At 48.3% G+C, this 18,370-nt stretch overlaps 1 protein-coding gene across 7 annotated transcripts in view; it reads left to right on the forward strand.

Moving 5' to 3' along the window:
• The first annotated feature begins 3,627 nt into the window (after positions 1 to 3,627).
• The window catches only part of ATP11C (ATPase phospholipid transporting 11C), a 56,588-nt gene continuing 41,845 nt past the window's right edge, over positions 3,628 to 18,370 (forward strand). For 6 of the 7 annotated variants that reach the window (XR_007628296.1, XM_050310296.1, XM_050310290.1 and 3 more), the window contains exon 1: positions 3,628 to 3,781. Coding sequence is in view for 6 of the 7 variants with exons in the window: in XM_050310296.1 (XP_050166253.1) it covers positions 3,755 to 3,781 (27 nt within the window). In the remaining variant the exon portion in view is untranslated. Of the gene's footprint in view, positions 3,782 to 6,252; positions 6,289 to 18,370 lie in introns of those variants that run through there. The other variant, XM_050310291.1, reaches the window with a different exon arrangement.

The following is an 18,370-nucleotide window of genomic DNA, read 5'->3' on the forward strand; positions in this document are numbered from 1 at the left end:
CTTGAGAGTGGGTAGCTGTGGTGGCAGCCAGCAGTGAGTACCTCTTTCCTGATCCTCTTGCCCTGTGTGGGGAGGAGGAGCAGCAAGTCAATAGGGAGGTCATGCCCTTATAATAAATTAGCAGTCTACAAGGTTGGATTAACAAGATCTACCTCAAGCTGTAGCAACACTAAAGATAAACCTGTAGTACTTGTCAGGTGGTGGACGGACCTTGAAGAGAAGCAACACATCTCCATTGACTTCATACCCCACCAGCTACTATAAAAATCCATTAAACAGTTTGAAGACATGGAAAGCCGATTGTATGTTCTACCAGCAACTGCTTTTCATCCTCCAAATGGCCACACGATGGCAGAAGAAGCAAAGAACACTGCAAGAATAAGCGTCTAAAAAAAATCAAAACAAATAACGCAGTGAGGGTTAGTGTGTGTCCCCAGGTCAGTGAGCAGGCTGGCTCTTGCCTCCTGCTAAACCACCTGCCAGGGACTGAGCTTCAAAAGCCTCCATCGCCAGGAACAGTAAAAACAAAGTTTTTCACAGGACATGAAAAGTATTTTGTGAGAGGATTTAATGGACTCTCCAAAGCTGTGAGTAGCTCACAGCAATCCCTTGGGTCACCCTGTTCTCGCCTTGGCTATAGTCTGCTGAGAGCTTGGCTGATGTACTGAATAACTTGTTTTTGATGCTAATTGAAGTAGTGATGGGTCCCAACCAAGCTGTATTGTGCAAAATTCTCCCAAGGACCTGCCCCTTGTGATCCCCTTGTCATGGACAGGGCATGCCTGAATATGGGATGGAGTCTCTGTGCAGGAGACCCTTTTGGTACTGCTTGTGCCACGTGTTATCCACACAGCATGGGCTGTTTGTGGTATTAAAAACAGATTTCCCTTGTAAAAGACCCGTGAGCTGATACAATTGCTACCAAATCAGCAGTGGAATTGTGCAGGCTGTTCCAGGGTATGAAAAAGCCCAGTCAGGGTTGTTCCTCTTTGTGGGGGTGGTTTCTGCTGAGATAGGGGTTTCACTGCCCAAGTCCACTGTGTCAGCAGCAAACAGGGGGAGGGGAGAAATGACAGCTGCCTTGATTTCTCCAGTGAAATCCTGCAGGGATTCTCTCTTCTGCTGGTGAAAGCAACTTCCCTTCTTACCAATTAGTGCAGGTGAAAGGTGAGGAGCAAGTGTACCTGTAGGAATATCCTGAAGAGAAGAATATAATTCTTTTCTGTGGGCCAGGTGAGTCAGGCTGCCTTGGCCTTTGGAAACATGTAGGTGCCTGGCTCCAAAGGCTGGTGGTTCACTGGGCACTGCTGGTCTGTTCAGCACCTTCAACAGAGCCCTGCAACAGGAAAAAATGTCTGGGAAGAACAACTCTCTCTTCTAACCAGCACAAACATAGTCAAAAACCATCAGAAAAGTATCCAAGAAGCAGTGCAAAAGCTGCAGCGTAGTGTAGGTCTAAGTTTAATTCTCTTTTGTTTTGTGGGGGAGGGAAGTCTAGAGCTAAACTGGTTAGGTATTATATTAAGATGTTTAACAATTCCCATTCATTATTTTAAAATGCGTTTCAAACTGCCTAGCATTGTTTCCTGGTTTCCTCTGTTGTGGTTAGGCCTTTGTGTGGAAAGGTGAGTAACAGCACAGCTGCACAGAGAATGGAGAGGTTGCACTTGGGATTCAGATGAGCACTGGCTGTGCCCTGGGTAATGCTGCCTTGCTCAACAGGGATGTGAGAACCTTTATGATCCATCTACTGCTGCCCTGGGATAAGTGGGGTTAAAAAAATCCCAGTAGGCTCCTGCCTGTCCACCTGACTGCTATTTTGGTTCTGGGGTAGGCTTTCTGTGCGAGCTTAGATATATCACACCATATAAAACTGCCAGACAGTGAGTGCTTGAGTAGAAGAAATGTGACTGGTTTTAGCCGTAGTAAAATCAATATGATGCTCTTCTTGCTTTAAAAAGGCCAAATGAAAAAAATCTATGTGTCTTCCAGATCTCTGGAAGCTGACAGTTGCTCTCCAGGCCCAGTTGTGGTGCCACAAGGTGGGTTTTTTCAGTTTCCAGGGAGAAGGTGGCTTTAAAACTGGAGCAGTGCAAGCTGCTGAAATGACAGTGGCCCCTGGGTGCTGGGATCAAGAAGCCTGCCTGCTCCTGGAGGTGCTTGGGGCTGTCAGCAAGAGACAGCACCAGCAAAACTCCCTGCCCTGTGCTGTTGCAGAGGATATTTCTCTAGAAAAGGCTGTTCTATTACCAGGCAATAAGGATGTCAAAAACATAATGAAAACCATGTATATTTTGTTAGGTTACATCTTGTCTTTCTCAGTTTTGGTGGTTTATGTGGAAACAAATATTCTCATGTTCTGTGGCTGCTCAACTAGAGAGAAGGTCCCTGGAGGAAACATTTCAGATGAGTGTTGCCTCCATTCATGCACTATTCCAGCCCAGGGGGAAGAGGATGTGTTTAGCTTTTGTGCTCTGGGAAGGCTGGAGGCACCAGGGAATGCTGGGCAGCTGTGGGCTCAGAGGCTGCAAAAGTGCCTCAGGGAATAGGCTGGACTAGCTGGCAGCTGTCTGAGCCACCCATGGCAGTGAGCTGCCTGGGAGGAGTTTGCAGTGGGGAAAAGTACCCAGAGACTCTAAACACCTTCTGTGGTTAGTCATGATTTGAGGAAAATGCTCTGAGGTGTGTTTATGATGGCTGCTTTAGCATCATGACAGTGGCTGGGCTTCTGTGCCAGAAGAGGGGAAGACTGTGTGCTTGTAGTTCGGAAAGCCAACCATGTCCTGGGCTGCATCACCAGCAGGTTGAGGGAGGGGATTCTATCCTTTATTCCACTCGATACCTATGCCTGCAGTGCTGTGTTCAGCTCTGTGACCCCCAAGATAAGAAGGATGTGGACCTGTTTGGGCAAGTCCAGAGGAGGCCATGAAGATGCTCTGAGTGCTGGAGCAGTTCTACTGTGGAGAAAGGCTGAGAGAGAGCTGTGGAAGAAAAGGTTTGGAGGAGACCTTAGAGTCCCTTCCAGCGCCTAAAGGGGCAACAGGATTGCTGGAAGGGGACTCTTAATGAGGGCATGTAGCGATAGGACTGGAAGAATGATCCCCTGGGAGGTCATACAAGGGGTTAGTCCTCTTCAAACATAAAGAGGGCAGGTTTGGATTAGGTATGAGGAAGAAATTCTGCCCTATGAGGGTGATGTGGCACTGGCACACGTTGCCCAGACGAAGTGTGCCTGCCCCATCCATGGAGATGCTCAAGGCCAGGTTGGACGGGGCTTGGAGCAGTCTGGTCTGGTGCAAGGCATCCCTGCCCATGGCAGTGGGGTGGAATTAGACGGCTTTTGAGGTCCCTCCTAGCGCAAACCGTTCCATGCCTGTGACACCGTGCGGGGGTGGGGGTAAAAGCTGCATTAAGAGGACGAATGGCACCCGTGGCCCCAGCGGGCGGGAGGGTTTAACAGGGCAGGAGGTTGCCCCGGGCCGCTCCCGCCGTCTGTCCGTCCGTCCGTCCGTGCCGGGGGCGCGCTGTCTCCCCCTGCCGGCAGCCCAGCAGCTCCCAGGCTGCTCCGGGGCGGTCCCGCCCCCGGGGCGCGGCGGGACAAAGCGCGGCTGAGCGGCGCGGCCGGGCCGAGCGCCGGGGCCGGGGGCATGGAGTGGGGCCGGCGGCGGGGCCCGCGGCCGCAGTAGGAGCCGAGCCGAGCTGAGCCGGGCCGGGCGATGCGGCGGTGAGCGCGGCGGGGCCGGGCGCCGCCGCGATGCTCCGCCGCAGCCTCAGCCGCCTGGTGAGTGCGGGGCCGGCGTGGCGGGCGGGGGAAAAGTTCATTGTTATGATTTTTCGCCTTGCGTTGGGTTTGTTTTTCCGGGAGGGGTGGGAGGGTGTTGAGCGCGGGGGTGCGCGGCGCATCCCCCTCCCGGCGGGGTCCGCCCGCGCCGCGGGGCCCCGGCCCGCTCCCCTTTCCTCCATCTGTCCGTCCGTCCGTCCCTGCGAGCCCTCCAGAAGTTGTCTGTGCTGCTAGAGCCCAAACCTTGTTTTTTCCCCAAAAAACCCAGCGGAGGGGTCTTCCCCACCCTGGCAGCGCGCACCGCAAACCGCGTGGTTCTTCCCCGGGCGGGATGCAGGGTGTGCTGCCCCCGCCGCTGCTCCACCCGCTTCCTGCCCCCCAAATCCATCCCGAACCCTTCCCGATGCCACATAAGCTACTTGAAGATTTCACGGTGACCTCATTGCTTGGCCTGAACTCTGTAATTACTCATTTTTTCCTCTTCTACAGAAAATATGGCAAAACCAGTGTTTTAACATCATTTCAGGCGCCGCTGTTTACTCAGCAGTGTCATTGATTGCGCAGTGCGTAGTTAGCAAAGTTCCTGGAGTTCAAGCAGCAGGCAGTGGTGTGTGGTGTTAGCACAGCCCAAACGCCCTGGGAGGCTCCGGAGCTGCTTCCCGGGGCACCACCCGGTTACCTGCCGGGATAACAGACTCTGCCCGCGATTGCCAGCAAGGCCGGGGCAGCTGCGAGATTCACTTTCATATTCACTTTTGGTTTTGAGCGAGCTGCTTTGTGTGCCAGATTTTTCAGATTTGCAGGACAAGGGACGCTAAATCTCTTTTTTGAGTCTGGAGGTAGCTCTGCAGCGCTTACGGGGTGTGGGGGGGAAAACCGGTTGACTTTCCCATTTGTAGGTTGTGTTTCTGTTGCAGGCTCTGGGTTAGCCTTGTGGAGAACACACCAACTGAAACCATTGTTTTGCAACCTCGGGGACAAATATATCAGATCTAAACTCAATGCCCTGAATTTCTGGCTTTGATGACTTTATCTCTGCCCTGTGTTATGTGCTTCCTACTCCACCCTTGGTGGGAGGTGTTTGGGGTTTGAAGCATCTCCACTGAGTTCAGATAAAAGCTTTTTTAGGTGGCTGCTTCCTCTGAGTAGATACTCACAGAGGTGCTGGACTAGGCTGTATATCCAGCACCCTCCTTACGTGTGAGGTGTGACCCCTCTGCTGCCTGGGGCCCCCCACACAGTCTCTGTGCCACTTCTCGCAGTCCCTTGCCGTGGAGGGTGGATGTGCATCACCGCTGGGGTGTGATGTCCTTTGGGGCAGAGGAAAAGCAGTCCTGAGCACTGAACCCAGGTATTTCTAAATGCTTTGTGCAGGGCTGAACTGTTGCAGCACCTGTTTGGAAGGTTAGAGGTAATTTTCTGGCTAGAGGAACAGCTCTGCCTGGGGACCAGAATAGGATGCCAGGGCATCTGCAGCGTTGGTGAGGGATTTCAGATACTTTTCCTACCTCCTGGCCTTGTAAGCGGCATTTGAGTAGCACCGAAGCTGTTTGTTATCGAGCTGGTACAAGTGGTCGTATCAGCCTTTGACTGATAGAGCAGCTCCTGCCGTGCCGCTGCAGCTCTGCTCTGTCCCCAGCCCTGCAGGGTGCCCCAGGAGGTTTGGGTGGGTCCCCTCTCTCCTGCTCCATGGGAGGAGGGGACAACCCATGGCGATCTCCGTGGAGCTGTCCCAAGCTACTGTCTTGCCCTCAGTCCTGGGTGGGTGGCACAGGGCTTTAAGAGATGCTTGTCTTCATTGCAGAAAATTCACTGCAGTTACGAAGGCTGCAGATTTTCTGACACTTAAGATCCCGTAGGGCTACTCAGACAAATGTTGTAACCTCTCCTCTGTGTGGTCTCTGCTAGAGGCTCATAAATACCAACAGATATTAAAAATCCTGTTTTAAGCTGTATTTCACAGCTTAGGCATGATGGATGTGCCTTACCCTATCAACATGATTGTTTGTGGCTCTGTTTGTCCCTCCTATAAACTCTTATCCTGCATGGGGTATGACATGGGATGGTAAAAAGAGCAAGAAGGGTAGAGTGGTGTATGTGGGTCTGCTTTGCTATCCAGGGGCACAGACTGATGCTCTACAGAAACAAATTGGATTCTTAACTTCAATTTGCGCCACTGAAATAATCCCTGCCAAAAGAATAGTGGGGCTGGGATCGCTGCAGGGAGGTGGGATTGAATTGCCATGGTTAATCCACTTTTAGGAGATACTGTCAACTTGAAATATAACTTTAATTCCTTTTTGGAAACGGGTTCTAGCACTGGAGTCTTATTTTTAGTCTCATGTTGCTTGTACAGCTGTTGCAGGGAGGATGCGTGAGTAGAGTGGGGAAGTGTGTTGGTGGCCCGGGAACTGCTGTGCTGGACTCCTCACAGGACTGGGGTGAGCTCTGTCCACTTCCAGACTCGTTGGGAAGTGCTGGTCCCCATGCTGTGCATCAGAGACAAGGTGCTTTTTCTCATTTATTACTCTTTCCTGGATTCTTCAGAAAGCGTGCAGACAGCCGTACCTGCAGGCCACAGCTCTGCACCACAGCTCTGCCAGTGCTGCGGGGCTGGGGCTGGTTGTTGTAAGAACTAAGTGTGAAATGCAGAAAGAAAAGTTACTCGTGCCCTCATTATTTCAGTTTTCCACTCCATTGACTTTTATTTAAGGCTGCTCTGGAAGTGAGCCCTGTGAGCTGTCACCCTACTCACAGTGCAGGAAGGCTGCAGGGGGCAGGGAAGGACCCCAGGCTGTTCTCCCTCCTCTTGGGGTGCCTGGTGCTGACTGAGCTCATGAACTGATATTTGCGTTCCCTTCTGGGTCTCTTGCCTCTGCAGTCAGTGCAGTTCCTTGCTCTGGTATTTTCCTATTCTGTTCAGAACCCAGGATAATTAAGAAAACAACAAACAGTCTGTAATTGGGAGAAAAATTCTTCTGTTTGTGTGTTTCTGCAGTGTCTAACAACAGGACCTTAGTTGTGTTATTCCCTTTTAATTAATACCTTGGGGCCTGATCCTCTTTGCAGCCTGTACCGGGGTAAATCCCTGGTGTTTAGCAAGTGCTGGGCTTGTCATGAGCTGCAGGTTCTCAAGAATGTTTGCTTGATGTTGGGGAAAGAAGGTGCCTCTTAGATGGTCATGCAGTGCTTGTCCGTGGGCTGGACCCACACTGTGACTGTGCTTTTGCCTTGTTGTAAGTTGGAATGATGTTCCCTTGCTGATCTTCTGGAGTCTGCAGCTGCCAGCCATGGGGTTCCCCCCAGGTTGTTTATGGGACCCTGTAGGGCAGGTCCTGTCTGGTGTTCTGCAGGAAAATACCCGCACTGAGACCTATTCAAATGACAGAAAATGGGAAACTGCCCAAAGTAATTTTTTAGAGGGGGAATAAATTTCCCATTGGCAATGAGGAGTAGGTGAGAAGGGGCAGGGGTGGGTGGGGAGAGCTCCCTGGGTGCGCTGGGCAGTGTGGGAGCTGACCACTGTTGGTTGGTTGCCACTCACCTGGCCCCTGCCCAGCTCAGGGCGATGCTGGAATATGGCTTGTGGGAGATGTCTGAGGTAGAGGATGCTCATTTACACTCCTGCCTATAGTTTTTGCAGCAAATGTGTAATAACGTCTATTTTGGGACATGGAGCACATCTGTGATTTTCTTCCACACTTGTTTTTTTGTTTAAGACAGTGTGAACCAATCATTAGTGTGTGATTGCAGTTCCTATTCTAGTAACAAAGATGACCATAGGTAGGAGTTGGTGGCCTTGAGAATTGCCTTTTTTCCCCTAAATCAACCAATGTTCCACTAAATCAATACATGTGAGTAAGGCTGCATGTCAGATACCTTGTACCTGACTGACAACTTCTGCAAGAAGCATTTTGCTTTCATTAATGTGACAAAAACCTGCAAGCAGCAAAGGTTGGGGCTGGGGTGTTTCTGTGACACCAAGTGGCAGTTCCGCTTGGAGAAATCCCACACTTCAAAAGAGTGTGGATTTTAACAAAGTGACTTGAATTTTTCATGAAAGTTGCTGGAATTTATTTTGTAAGGTGTATTTGACAGAATAATGGCGTTTCATGTGCTTGGGACCAGTTCCCCTGTAGCAACCACAGAGAAGACAAGCTCAAATAGCTGCAAGAAGCTTTTTCCCAGGGCTTCAGTCCCTTATTGATGCCCCTACCCTGGAAAACGGGAACACAGGAGTTTTTCAACTTCCGTGTAATGTGGGGACACAGGAGTTTCTCAGATTCCTGTAACTGTTTTCTCTTTAACATCTCCTAACTGTAACCTTATTCCCAGAAATAGCTCAACCATTTGGCTAAAAATAAAGAAAAACAAAAAACTTACCGTGGGATAAACAGCTACATGGAGGCATTCATGTGTGCAGCTGAAGCTTGTAGAATTTAGAAAACACTGTAAGGAGGGACTGGAAAGCACCAGTCAAACATTAATGATAAATGGTGCTGCCAATTAAACCTGTGGTGTGCAGAAACTTTTTTGTGGAGAATAACATGTGTCTGGCCTGTATTTTATTCTTCACTCAATACCATTTTTGTCCCCAGTTGGTATTTTGCTGAGAATAATGATGATTGTCTGGGCTGTGCAGGGAAGGTTCAGAGCTGAGCTGACTGGATTTGCAGCTGAAGGCATGGCAATTTAATTTTAACAATAAAAGTTGTAAAAGCTAACAGGCTGTCTATTAATAGCAAGCTTTTCAGCCTTGCCTTTAATTTCGTCCTGTTGCCTTTAGTTTATTCACTTCCTTTCTGACTAAAACTGCTGTTTTTCTGGCTGTAACTGTCTCTCTAGTGGAGAGGGTTTTTTTTAATGTTAGTTAAAAGCAAAGGTGATGGAGAGTATTCGTGGGGTCTGTTAAGTTCTGACTTACAGACCTTCCCACCCAAATTAGTTGTTGTCTCCCAGTGATCACATTTTTAGCAATGCAGGTTGGGTTCCCGTGAGCATCTTCTCCCATGGCACCGTGCCCACATCTCTTATTTGAGGTGTGCAGCAGAAAAATAGCCTTTGGCTCCTAATTCCTTGAGGTGGGGGACTCTGTGTCCCCTTGGGAGACTTGAACTTGCTATCCTTGCTGAGAAAATGCCAGGGTGGCCAAGAAGGGGAACATCCCTGTGGCCGAGATCTGCCCACTGGAGATCACAGGGGTAAGGGAGCCACCGAACTGCCCAGCCTGGCTGGGGTGTCTGGGCAGGGGGAGTTTTCCAAGAACTTGGACCTAGTGTGCTGTTAACCCACTTGCCTTTCCCTGAAAATGTTTGCTCAGGGGATTTTTCAAGGGAGTTTCCTGTATTTGGTTGTGTGTAGGAGGCGGGTGCTGAGGCCGGATGGCAGCGGGGAGGTTTTCCTGCACTGCTCAGCCAGTCCCTCTGGTGCCCTTCTGCCCAAGAGTGTCCTCTGCTGAGCCCTGCCGAGGGGAGAGGGCAGCAGCTCTTGCCCTGTGCCAGGACAGGCTATCCCAAGGTGATCCTAGAAAATACTTCTACGTTTAGACTGAAATCTCCTTCTTGCTGCTCATCTCAGAAATAATTCTGTGCTTGCTGATGTCTGGTGTTGGGAAAGATGGGCTGGTTTTTCTCAAGCAGGTTTTGCCATTGAAATAAACAGGGTGTTGTTTTACCTGCCTGTGCCCTCCCAGCCAGTGGACCTGCATCCAAACCTGGGCTTGGAGGTGATGCTGCATGGGAGCCAGGAGAACCTGGCATGCATTTCCTGCAGCTCTGCCCTGGCAGTTCCCTCATCTCTTGCAAGTAGATAATATTTTTTTTTCCTACTTTAATTACCGAGTAATATTGAGGTTCAGGTTGGTTTGTTTGTTTGTTTTCTCAGTGTTTTCTGTTGTTTGCCTGGAGATTTGCTATTCTCTCCAACTTGTTGGGACTGTGCAGATGTCGGGCTGCAGACAGGGCTGGTCCCCAGCAGCTTGATGTGCTGGACTGTGGCTGTTTTCTTGCCCAGTTGTGAATGTGTCACTCAGGAGCCTCACACTGCTGGGTTGTTGTTGGCAGTGGGCACAGTATGAAGGACACTGTGAAGTGGGCTGTGCTCACACCCTGTCCTGCCTTTAGGGATACTGTGCCAGTCAGGAAGTGTCTCCTACTCATTGGAAATGCTCATGTTACTGATGACTGAAGCCATTTTTATTATTATTTTAAAATTATTGTGTCTCTTTCCTGTAGTTTTTCTCTCCTGTGACTCCCTCTACCCTTTTCACAGGCTGGCTCCACCACCACCAGGCAGCCCCATCTGGTTTTAGTGTAGCCATCATGCTGCAGTTTACTGCCTTGCTTTGATTTATCCAACATCCCAGACTTGTGCATGGAGCTTTTACGTGGATTGCTGTCACCCTTCCAGGGTAGGAGGGTGATGCTGGTGCTGCCACTGCGCTGCAGGGGATGGTGGCAGGCTGGTTTAAAGCTCTGTTTGCTAACTTGTAGCCTGGGGAAACAGTAAAACTGGTTTGTTTTAAAAGGTCTCCTCCGGCCTCTGCCCTTACCTGGCTTTTGCCTGGCAGCAGCACAGCTGCTGGGTCAGGAAAAACCTGTTTTGCCCAGAGGCTGCAGTGACTTCAGCATATATATATGCATTAAATATACATGTGTGCAATATATGCACATCAAATATGCATATATGCAATATATATAGATGCATTGAGTATATACATTTATTTTTGCTTGTGGGCTCTTTCTTGGGCTTGGCCAGAACCCAGGGAGCTGCAGGCCAGTGGTTGGCAAAAGGCACCTCTTTGGTGGCTGCAAAGTGCATTTGGATACTGAGCTGCACATGGGGCAGTGGGGTGGGGATAGCAGCTGGGGGCTCACTGGTGGGAGGGAAGCAGTCCTAGGTTTTGCTTCTCCTCCCCTCCATGTTTTTTGTGTTCTCACAGGGGTGCTTGCTATCACGGATGCTGATCAGAACCAATAAATACTCCAAAATGTTTAGCTCCTTATGCAATCCCTTCCACATGTGATTCACAGTCCGTCCATTCTTGTGGGCACCTGTTGCATCTTGCTGACTCCAGTGATTTTTTTTTTTTCCCAAAACCTCAGTCCCACTGTTTGAAATGGAATTCCAACTGAAGATCACTTAGTCTAAAAGCATACCTGCTCTGAAAATCCAGCCCTAATTGATAGTGCTTGTAGTTCAGAAACATTAGTCCTGTTCTCCTTAATGAAAGCTTAATGCACTTATTTTTGATCTGGCAGTTTGTAAAGAGCATTTTGTTTTCCTCCTGCAGCAGAAGGAAGGGTAAGCCCCTGTGAGGCTGTCCTAGCTGGGTATTTTGAGAGCAAGACTTTTTTTTTCACTACTTGAACACGATTCCTGTGCACCTCATTTGTGGCCTTGGCTGAGTAATGCTTTGCTACAGGCTTTTTACTCTGTTTTCAGCTGAATTTTGCAGGATCTATAGGTGAAAAGACCCTAGCTTTGCTTTTGTAGGGCTTGGTAATTTCTTGCTGTGTATTTCCAAAGAGTCTTTACATCTCATGTGTCCTGAAGTGTGCTGTACACCTTAACAAGATTTTATAAGACCATTAGAGTGAGAAACGGAGGCATCGGCCACTTGGTAAATGTAATTTGTTTGCAGTATTGTGGCAAATGCACTGATTTGCAAAACAGAGGGATCCTATTTTTCTTGTACTGTAAAGGACCTAGAAAAGCTGAGTAAGATGTGCAACAGGCAAGACTAGACAATTTGAAGCGCTTCTTTGGCATTGCAATCCAAGATCTCTTCAGCAGTAATACAAATTAAATACTGCTTGACTGCAGCGACGCTGTGCTCTGTCGCTGGAGTCTCAATTGGCTTAAGAGGGGAAAAAAATAAAAAAAACCCCAAACTCACTGCTGGGAAATTAAATGCAGGGGAAAAAATCCACTTTTTGAGCAGCCCTACCATCTTTTATTATAATTCTGTGTAATTCCTCCTCAACATTTGCACAAAGCCAAGCAGCTGCTGTCTGTAGGGACTCAGACTGCACTGGGGGGGGGCTGCAAAGCCAAGCATAAAATGCAGTTAATATATTTTTTTGTTTACTTTGGGTGGTGTTTTGCATACCACTTCTGTTCACTCTGAGTTGTGGAAGGTTTTTGTTCTTTTTGTTTTTTCCTCCTTCCTTACAGCTCACACCTTTTCTTTTATTTGCTCAGGGAGGGAGCACAGTAAAATTAGCTGTGATGCCCAGAAGGCTGTTGCCCTTGTGTCAGCCAAATTAATATTGTGGAGTACATAATTTCCACAGGGTGGTTTCTTTTAGTGCAGTTGAATGGATGGAAGTGACACTTTCCACTTGACAAGTCCCATTCCGGCAAGTGCAGGGTGGGAAGCAGTCACACAGAGAGAGGAAACCTTGGGTCAAGGAGCTTGTCTTAGTGACTGTGAGAGTAGGAATGCACTTGTCCCGGTGCTGGGCTAGGGATAGCCTCTGATAGGATGGAATGGAGATGGCTGAGGCATCTCCTGGGGTGCTGTGTTTTTCTCCAGCACAGGATGGGTTTGCTTCTGCAGCTGATGGTGCTGCGATGGGCCACACTGAAACCCCTCGAGCTCCAAGGCCAACGTGCTAGGGCCAACTCAAACCTCAGCTCCATGTCCCTGTGGATAAGCAGATTTCCCTCCTGCTGCCAGTCCAGGCTGCTGGCACTGCTCGGGCAGCCTGTGCTTTGCAGGAGCTGCTCTGCAGCTGCCTTACCCAGCCCTGCAGGAACGTGAGCCAAAGGATTTCCTGAAGATAAACAGTTCAAGGCAACATGTTGAGGATTTCTCTCCTGACTGGGTGGATTGCACTGATCCCATATCCTGGTATGACTGTGCCTGCAGCCCCAAGAATGAATCTATTGGTCACTGTAGTATCTGGAGATGAAAATATTTTCAGTGGGGTCTGGAGCATGTGGAGCTGGTTTTGGCTGTGGAGCATGGGGTGAAGGACGTGATTTTTCCCTCTTTCTTTTTCCTTTTATCTCCTGCTACTTCTGTGGAGACATTTCTCTGTAGTACAGCAAGGGGAGGATTAGAAAAGCATGACTTTTACATTTTTTGGAGTCGAAGAACTTCATCTGAATCAGTGTGAGTGATGAGCATGGTATGGGGGGCTGGGACCTTGGACCTTGGGTACCCATTGCAGGGACTGAGAGCACCCCATGGTGCTGGTGCAGGACTTGGTCAGCCCCTGCAGCCTGGACCTGCCCTCTCATCCCTGCTGGTGGCTGTTGTGTGGGAGATAGGACAGCTTCCCTGGGGCAAAGCTTGATCTGGGGGGATGTGGCTGGGCAAGGCCTGTGGACCAACCCATGCTTCTGGGATGCTGAGGTGTGAGGTACACCCTGGTAGGGGTGTGCAGCTCTGGCCCCAGAGTATGGACAGCCAGGCAGGCTTGCTTCCCAGGGGAAAGGGAGGAAACTGCTCTGGGAGATGGGCCCCTTGCCAGTCAGCTGGCAGCCTGGCTTTGAAATGCTGGGAAAACTTTAAAAGGGGCAAAATGTTTGTAGGTGGCAGAGGTCAGAGTAATGTCTGGCTGAGCGGGGATGCATAACATAGCATTTAGGGGTTTTTTGTTTCCATAACTGAAGAGCTCAGGCTTTCAGAGGACCAGAAAACAACAGGAAAACCAACAAATTATAGCTCTGCAGGGTGATGCAAGCACTGACAATTGCAAACTTGGAGGTTTTTTTCCACTTTGCTCTTATTTTAATTTTTGTCAGGGCAAATCACTGCTCTGGAAGCTTGCTGCCTTGCTAAAATAGCTGACGATGAACAGACATATGTGCACAGCTTGAGCTGGGGAAAGGAGGGAGGAAGAGTTTTGAAGACAGGAAGACCTCGTTGTATTTGCTTTGTGACCATTGCAAAACATTTGGCTCTTATTCAAAGTCCTTTTTTCTATTCTCGAGCCTGAAGTGTTCCTATGAGTCTGAATTTTACATGCTGGCAGCATGCTGGTCGAACTTTTCTTTTGGACTGCCAAAAATAAAGATCTGCTGCCTGTATTTCAAGATGAGCAATGGTTTCATAACCCTGGCTGCCAACAGGGTAGAGAAAAAAGAATTGAGATACTGAAAACTTCCAAAGGTCGGTGGTTATGTTTGAACAGGAGCAACAGATTTTCCACACAACAGCAGCACTGAAGTAATACTGGGCCAATCAATACTGCCTGGGTTTGACTTTCTGCATCATATATGAACCTGGCTTTGTGCAGAGTGCTGCTGAGCAGAAGCTGTGATTACAGACATTGTGGCATGTTTGCTGGGAAGATGCAGTCCTGTGTGGTTTGGGGACAGACTTTTTCCAGAAGGAAAAAGAAAACAAAATCTGTGCCAAAAAAGGTCTTTTCAGCTGTCACCCCTGTGCACAGTGCTCCTCAAGTCCAGGATGGGGCTGGGCTCTCCCGTAAATTTAGTATCTGGGAAAAAAAACTCTTGTGTTTCCTCTCTCCACCCTTATTAAATCTTTCAAGTAGCTCTTTCCCTTGTTCTCCCCACCCTGCCATGTCTCCCTCTGTTTTTGTCAGTGGCTTTGTTGGCTAAGTCAGCTTTTCCAGGAAGTGCAGCCTGGTTCGGCTCTGCTGTTCCCCAGTCCCTTGTCCTTGATGAAAGTGACCTTCTTACAAACCCACATGGTCAGGCAGAACAGTCTTGGGGCAGAGAAGATGTGGGAACAGGCTCTCATTGGGGCCCCTTGCTTGGATGTACTTGAACTTATATTAAGGATGGTGTGATCTGGGTCAATGATGCTCTGCTAGAGCGCATGATCTACCACTTTGTCATCCCCAGCAGGGACCAAGGACAAGGTCTGGATACTGAACCTCATCACATGTTGACTGTGATTTTAAAAAACCTGAGGTATTGGTCCTTTTCCCATGACTCCTCTTATGCTGTTGGTCTGGGGGCTCTCGTGGTTACCCCTGCTGCCCCCTCACCTCAGCTGAACCCGGCTTATCCCAGCAGTCACTCCTTGGTGATTGTGTTTTGTCTCTTGTTGAAATACCAACAGAAGCTTCGGAGAAGGGATACAGGTTTAAGTTTCAACATTCTGCTTTCCCAAGGTACCAGCTTTCCCTACTCTGGTTAGGGTTGAGCAGCTAAAGTCCCATCCGGTGAGAGATGAGTTTTGAGCAGTGCACACCTTTAGCCCTTTCTCTTGGACCTATGAACTTTTGGTGTTTTAAATGCAATGTTTGTTGGTTGTTTCCTTTCCAAGGTCTGTGCATGTTATTGACTCTTTCCTGCAGGCTCAGGGCGAGCAGTGGGGTTGATCCCGGTCGATGGAATTCTCTCTCTAAGTCAGGAGATCTACCTAAATATGTGGTCGGCATGGGTAAGCGCAGTCTGAACTGCTAAATTATTAAGGGTATTCTCAAAGCATTGCTTGTACCTGCACAGAAATGACTGAAGACAAGGAGTCATAGAAAAATTGGCAAGAAAAATTTTCAATTAGAAAGGTGTTGGTTGGGCAATGGGGTTGGTGTGCTGAGCACTGCCCAAGGCTGATGGATGTTTTGGGGAGGTTACGGTAAATTTATGGAGGCTTTTTAAAATTGTGCATGTGTTTTTCTTTGTTCTTTTGGAGCTAAATGAAACAGGAGCTAGAACAGGCTGGTTTGGGAGATGGTGTTATTTTTGCAGGCTTTTTTTTTTTTTTTTTTGTAAATCAGGTCGTCTTCTCTACTACATTTTTGATAAATGGAACAATATAGGAGCAATTAGACTTTAAACTATTCATGAGATTGAAGCCAAGTAATGTGATTTAATCTTTCTTTTGCATGTAGATAACATAAGCTGTGATTTCATTCAAATGTTTGAGCTTTGTACTTATACCGTATAATTATCTCTGGTTTTAGCAGATGACTTTTTTTTTTAAATGCCTGTGGTTTTTATTAGATATGTTTTCTATGAGTTATTTGTGTTTACTCTGTGGCTTGAAGCTATCTTTAGCAAACATGAAAGGAGTTTTTTCTATTAGTTAGTTATGGTTTAGGTGCTTTCTGAAACTCTAGTAAATCAAATGGTGGTGGGTTTTTTCCTTCTGCCACTGTGTTTTTTTCTGGAAACAGGGACAGCAGGTAGCACAGAACTTGCTTTCCATATGGGGCATATAATTAAACACTGTGTTTTACAGCTGCCCTAGAAATAGTCCACTCAGAGTGACTCCTTGTCAGCGGTGGCTGCAGAGCACAGGTTCACCTCTCCTGTTGAACTCAGACTAACTCCATTAATTTTTATCCAGGCTTGGTAATTTTTACCCAGGTTTGCAACTTTTATCAAGGACCGTCCAGGTCATGTACACGATGCTGTAATGGATTTGTAGAAGCTGGGGAGGGCGGGTGAAGAGGAGCCTCTCCCTGAGGCAGGAGGGAGCCGCGCTGTCGCAGGATGTCTCTGTGGGAGAAGGGCATAGATGGAGAGGGGAAAGAGTCACAAAGGGAGAGTTGCCCAAACTTAGGTGAAGAATTTGGGGAGTGCTGTGGGCTGCAAATGTAAATCTGTTGTCTCTGTGTAATGCTCCAACAGCTTCAAGTTGTAGATGATTTTGGGTTATTTATTAGTTGTATCTGTAGGTATTTCTAGACCTGGTCTGATGCCTGCAAATCATATATGTTCTTATCTCCTCAAAAAAAAGTTTGTAGTGAAATGCCAAACCTCTGCTGACTTTCCATGGGTGTACTGATGCATGTTAGATGGGCTTTTTAAATTTGTACAATGTAAGAAAATAGTCATTATCCCTAATGCCTTGTTTTCAGAGCTGCTGCTTCTGGCAGTACATGGGCTTTATAAAAGGTGAAAATGTGGGAAAGTTGGGTTGCATCAAATTGCTTAACAGAAATATGTTCTATATCTGAATTTCTCCATGACCTGAGGAGGACTGTGCTTTGCCCATGCAGCAGAGTGTGCCTGCATCAGTGGTGACGATGTGGTTATTTATTACTGCATCTGGGCTCCTGGTCCTGCCCAAGGGGGAAAACGAAGATGGAAAGTGAGCTGCCAACTTGAAGGATGTTCCTGGCAGAACAGCCTTGCTAGCCTCATCTTTATCTCTTATGATTTGTGTTTGGCTGTTGTCTTCCAGCTGAGCTCCTTCAGGAGAAATCTGGTTTGGATGCCCTGCTGAAAGATTGACTCATTGATGGGCTTGGTTAGGCACTGGGGGAGTGGACCAGGAGCCCTGCACTGAAGCTGAAATATTGTGGGAGAGACCCACGTCTTTGAGCCTGGTCCTCAGGTGATGCAGACAGGATAGTGATTCTGCTCAAAAATACCTCCTTCGCTCCTTCCTCTCAGTTCCTGGTGTCTGCAGTGTCCCCCGGGGTGCTGCTGTGTGTCTGCCAGCTGCTGGGAGCTCTTTTGGGTTGCAGCAGACGGATCTGGGGTCACCTACAGCATCCCCACATTCTCAAGGCTTGGTGGAATGATGCAGTGTGGCTTCCCCTGGCACTGTCCCGAGGTTGTGAGGTCTGGCACCACTAATCCCTACAGATAGCTCTGGTTCTCCCAGCACTCGTGCAAACTCCGCGCCTCAGGCTGAGGGAGGTGATAAAGTGCATGTGAGGGGAATGCAATTGTTTATTTTCTTGAATAATCCTTTTGGCAGGCTTGGCTCTAAACAGCAGGAGAAACTCTGGCATTTGCCTGCACCAGCTCACTGCAGAGCTGTGGACTCTGGGCTTTATAGAACCCCACCAGGCAATGAGGCAGCTGTTTGAATTGTGTCCAAGTAATATTTTCTTTTTTTCTTTTGGTCAGAATTAAAGTTTTTGATGAAAGACAGTTGGAAAAAGTAATCTAAATCCTCTCTCTGCTAATCTGCATATTTTATAATTTTCCCCAAAGCCTGGCAGTTATTCCCTAAATCTCCCTGTAAGTCTCTGTTGAGAGCTGTTATTAAGATGTAGCAATCTATTAGCGACCCAGCGAGCGGTCCGAGATGGGCTCATCAAAATGAGAGCTTTTAATTGCTGAGCTGAGCCAACACCTCTCACCTCAGGCGTCATTGTGGTGTGTGTTCACTTTCTGGGAAGCGGAGAAGAGAAAGATGCGGTGTGAAGCCTTCCAGCTTCTCGTGGGGTGTGGGATGGTGTGACACTGTGGGGTGGTTGAGGGAGTGGGAAATGAAATGCCGTGAGTGGTGGGAGCCTGGTCAGACCAGGGAATGATGACTTCTCCCTCTCATGCCACCACAGAGGGCTCGGATGTATTGTGGAGTTACAGTGTTACTGTTAACATGGGGTTACAGTCATTCTTTGTAAGAGATGCTTCCAATAAATAACTGAAGGGAAGTGAAGGTGAAAGCCCACACGGGAGTTAGTGGTGATAACTTGGTGAGGCTTGGTCAGCCAAAGCACCACACCTGGGATTTGGGTTCTCCTCTGCTCTGGAGCTTCATATCTCCTTGCTTTCTATGGCTAACTCTGAATAGTCAGTAAATGCTTGTGCATATTTTTCCAGTAGTGCTTTAACCAGAACTTTATGACTTCCATGCCACATGTGTGTGTGTTTGGCAAACCCTCACCCCTGCTCCTTCCCCCCTGCTCTGCCAATGGTGTG

The sequence above is a fragment of the Myiozetetes cayanensis genome, unplaced genomic scaffold (assembly GCF_022539395.1).
Source record: "Myiozetetes cayanensis isolate MyiCay16 unplaced genomic scaffold, myiCay2020 scf15, whole genome shotgun sequence".
NCBI classification, from domain to species: domain Eukaryota; kingdom Metazoa; phylum Chordata; class Aves; order Passeriformes; family Tyrannidae; genus Myiozetetes; species Myiozetetes cayanensis.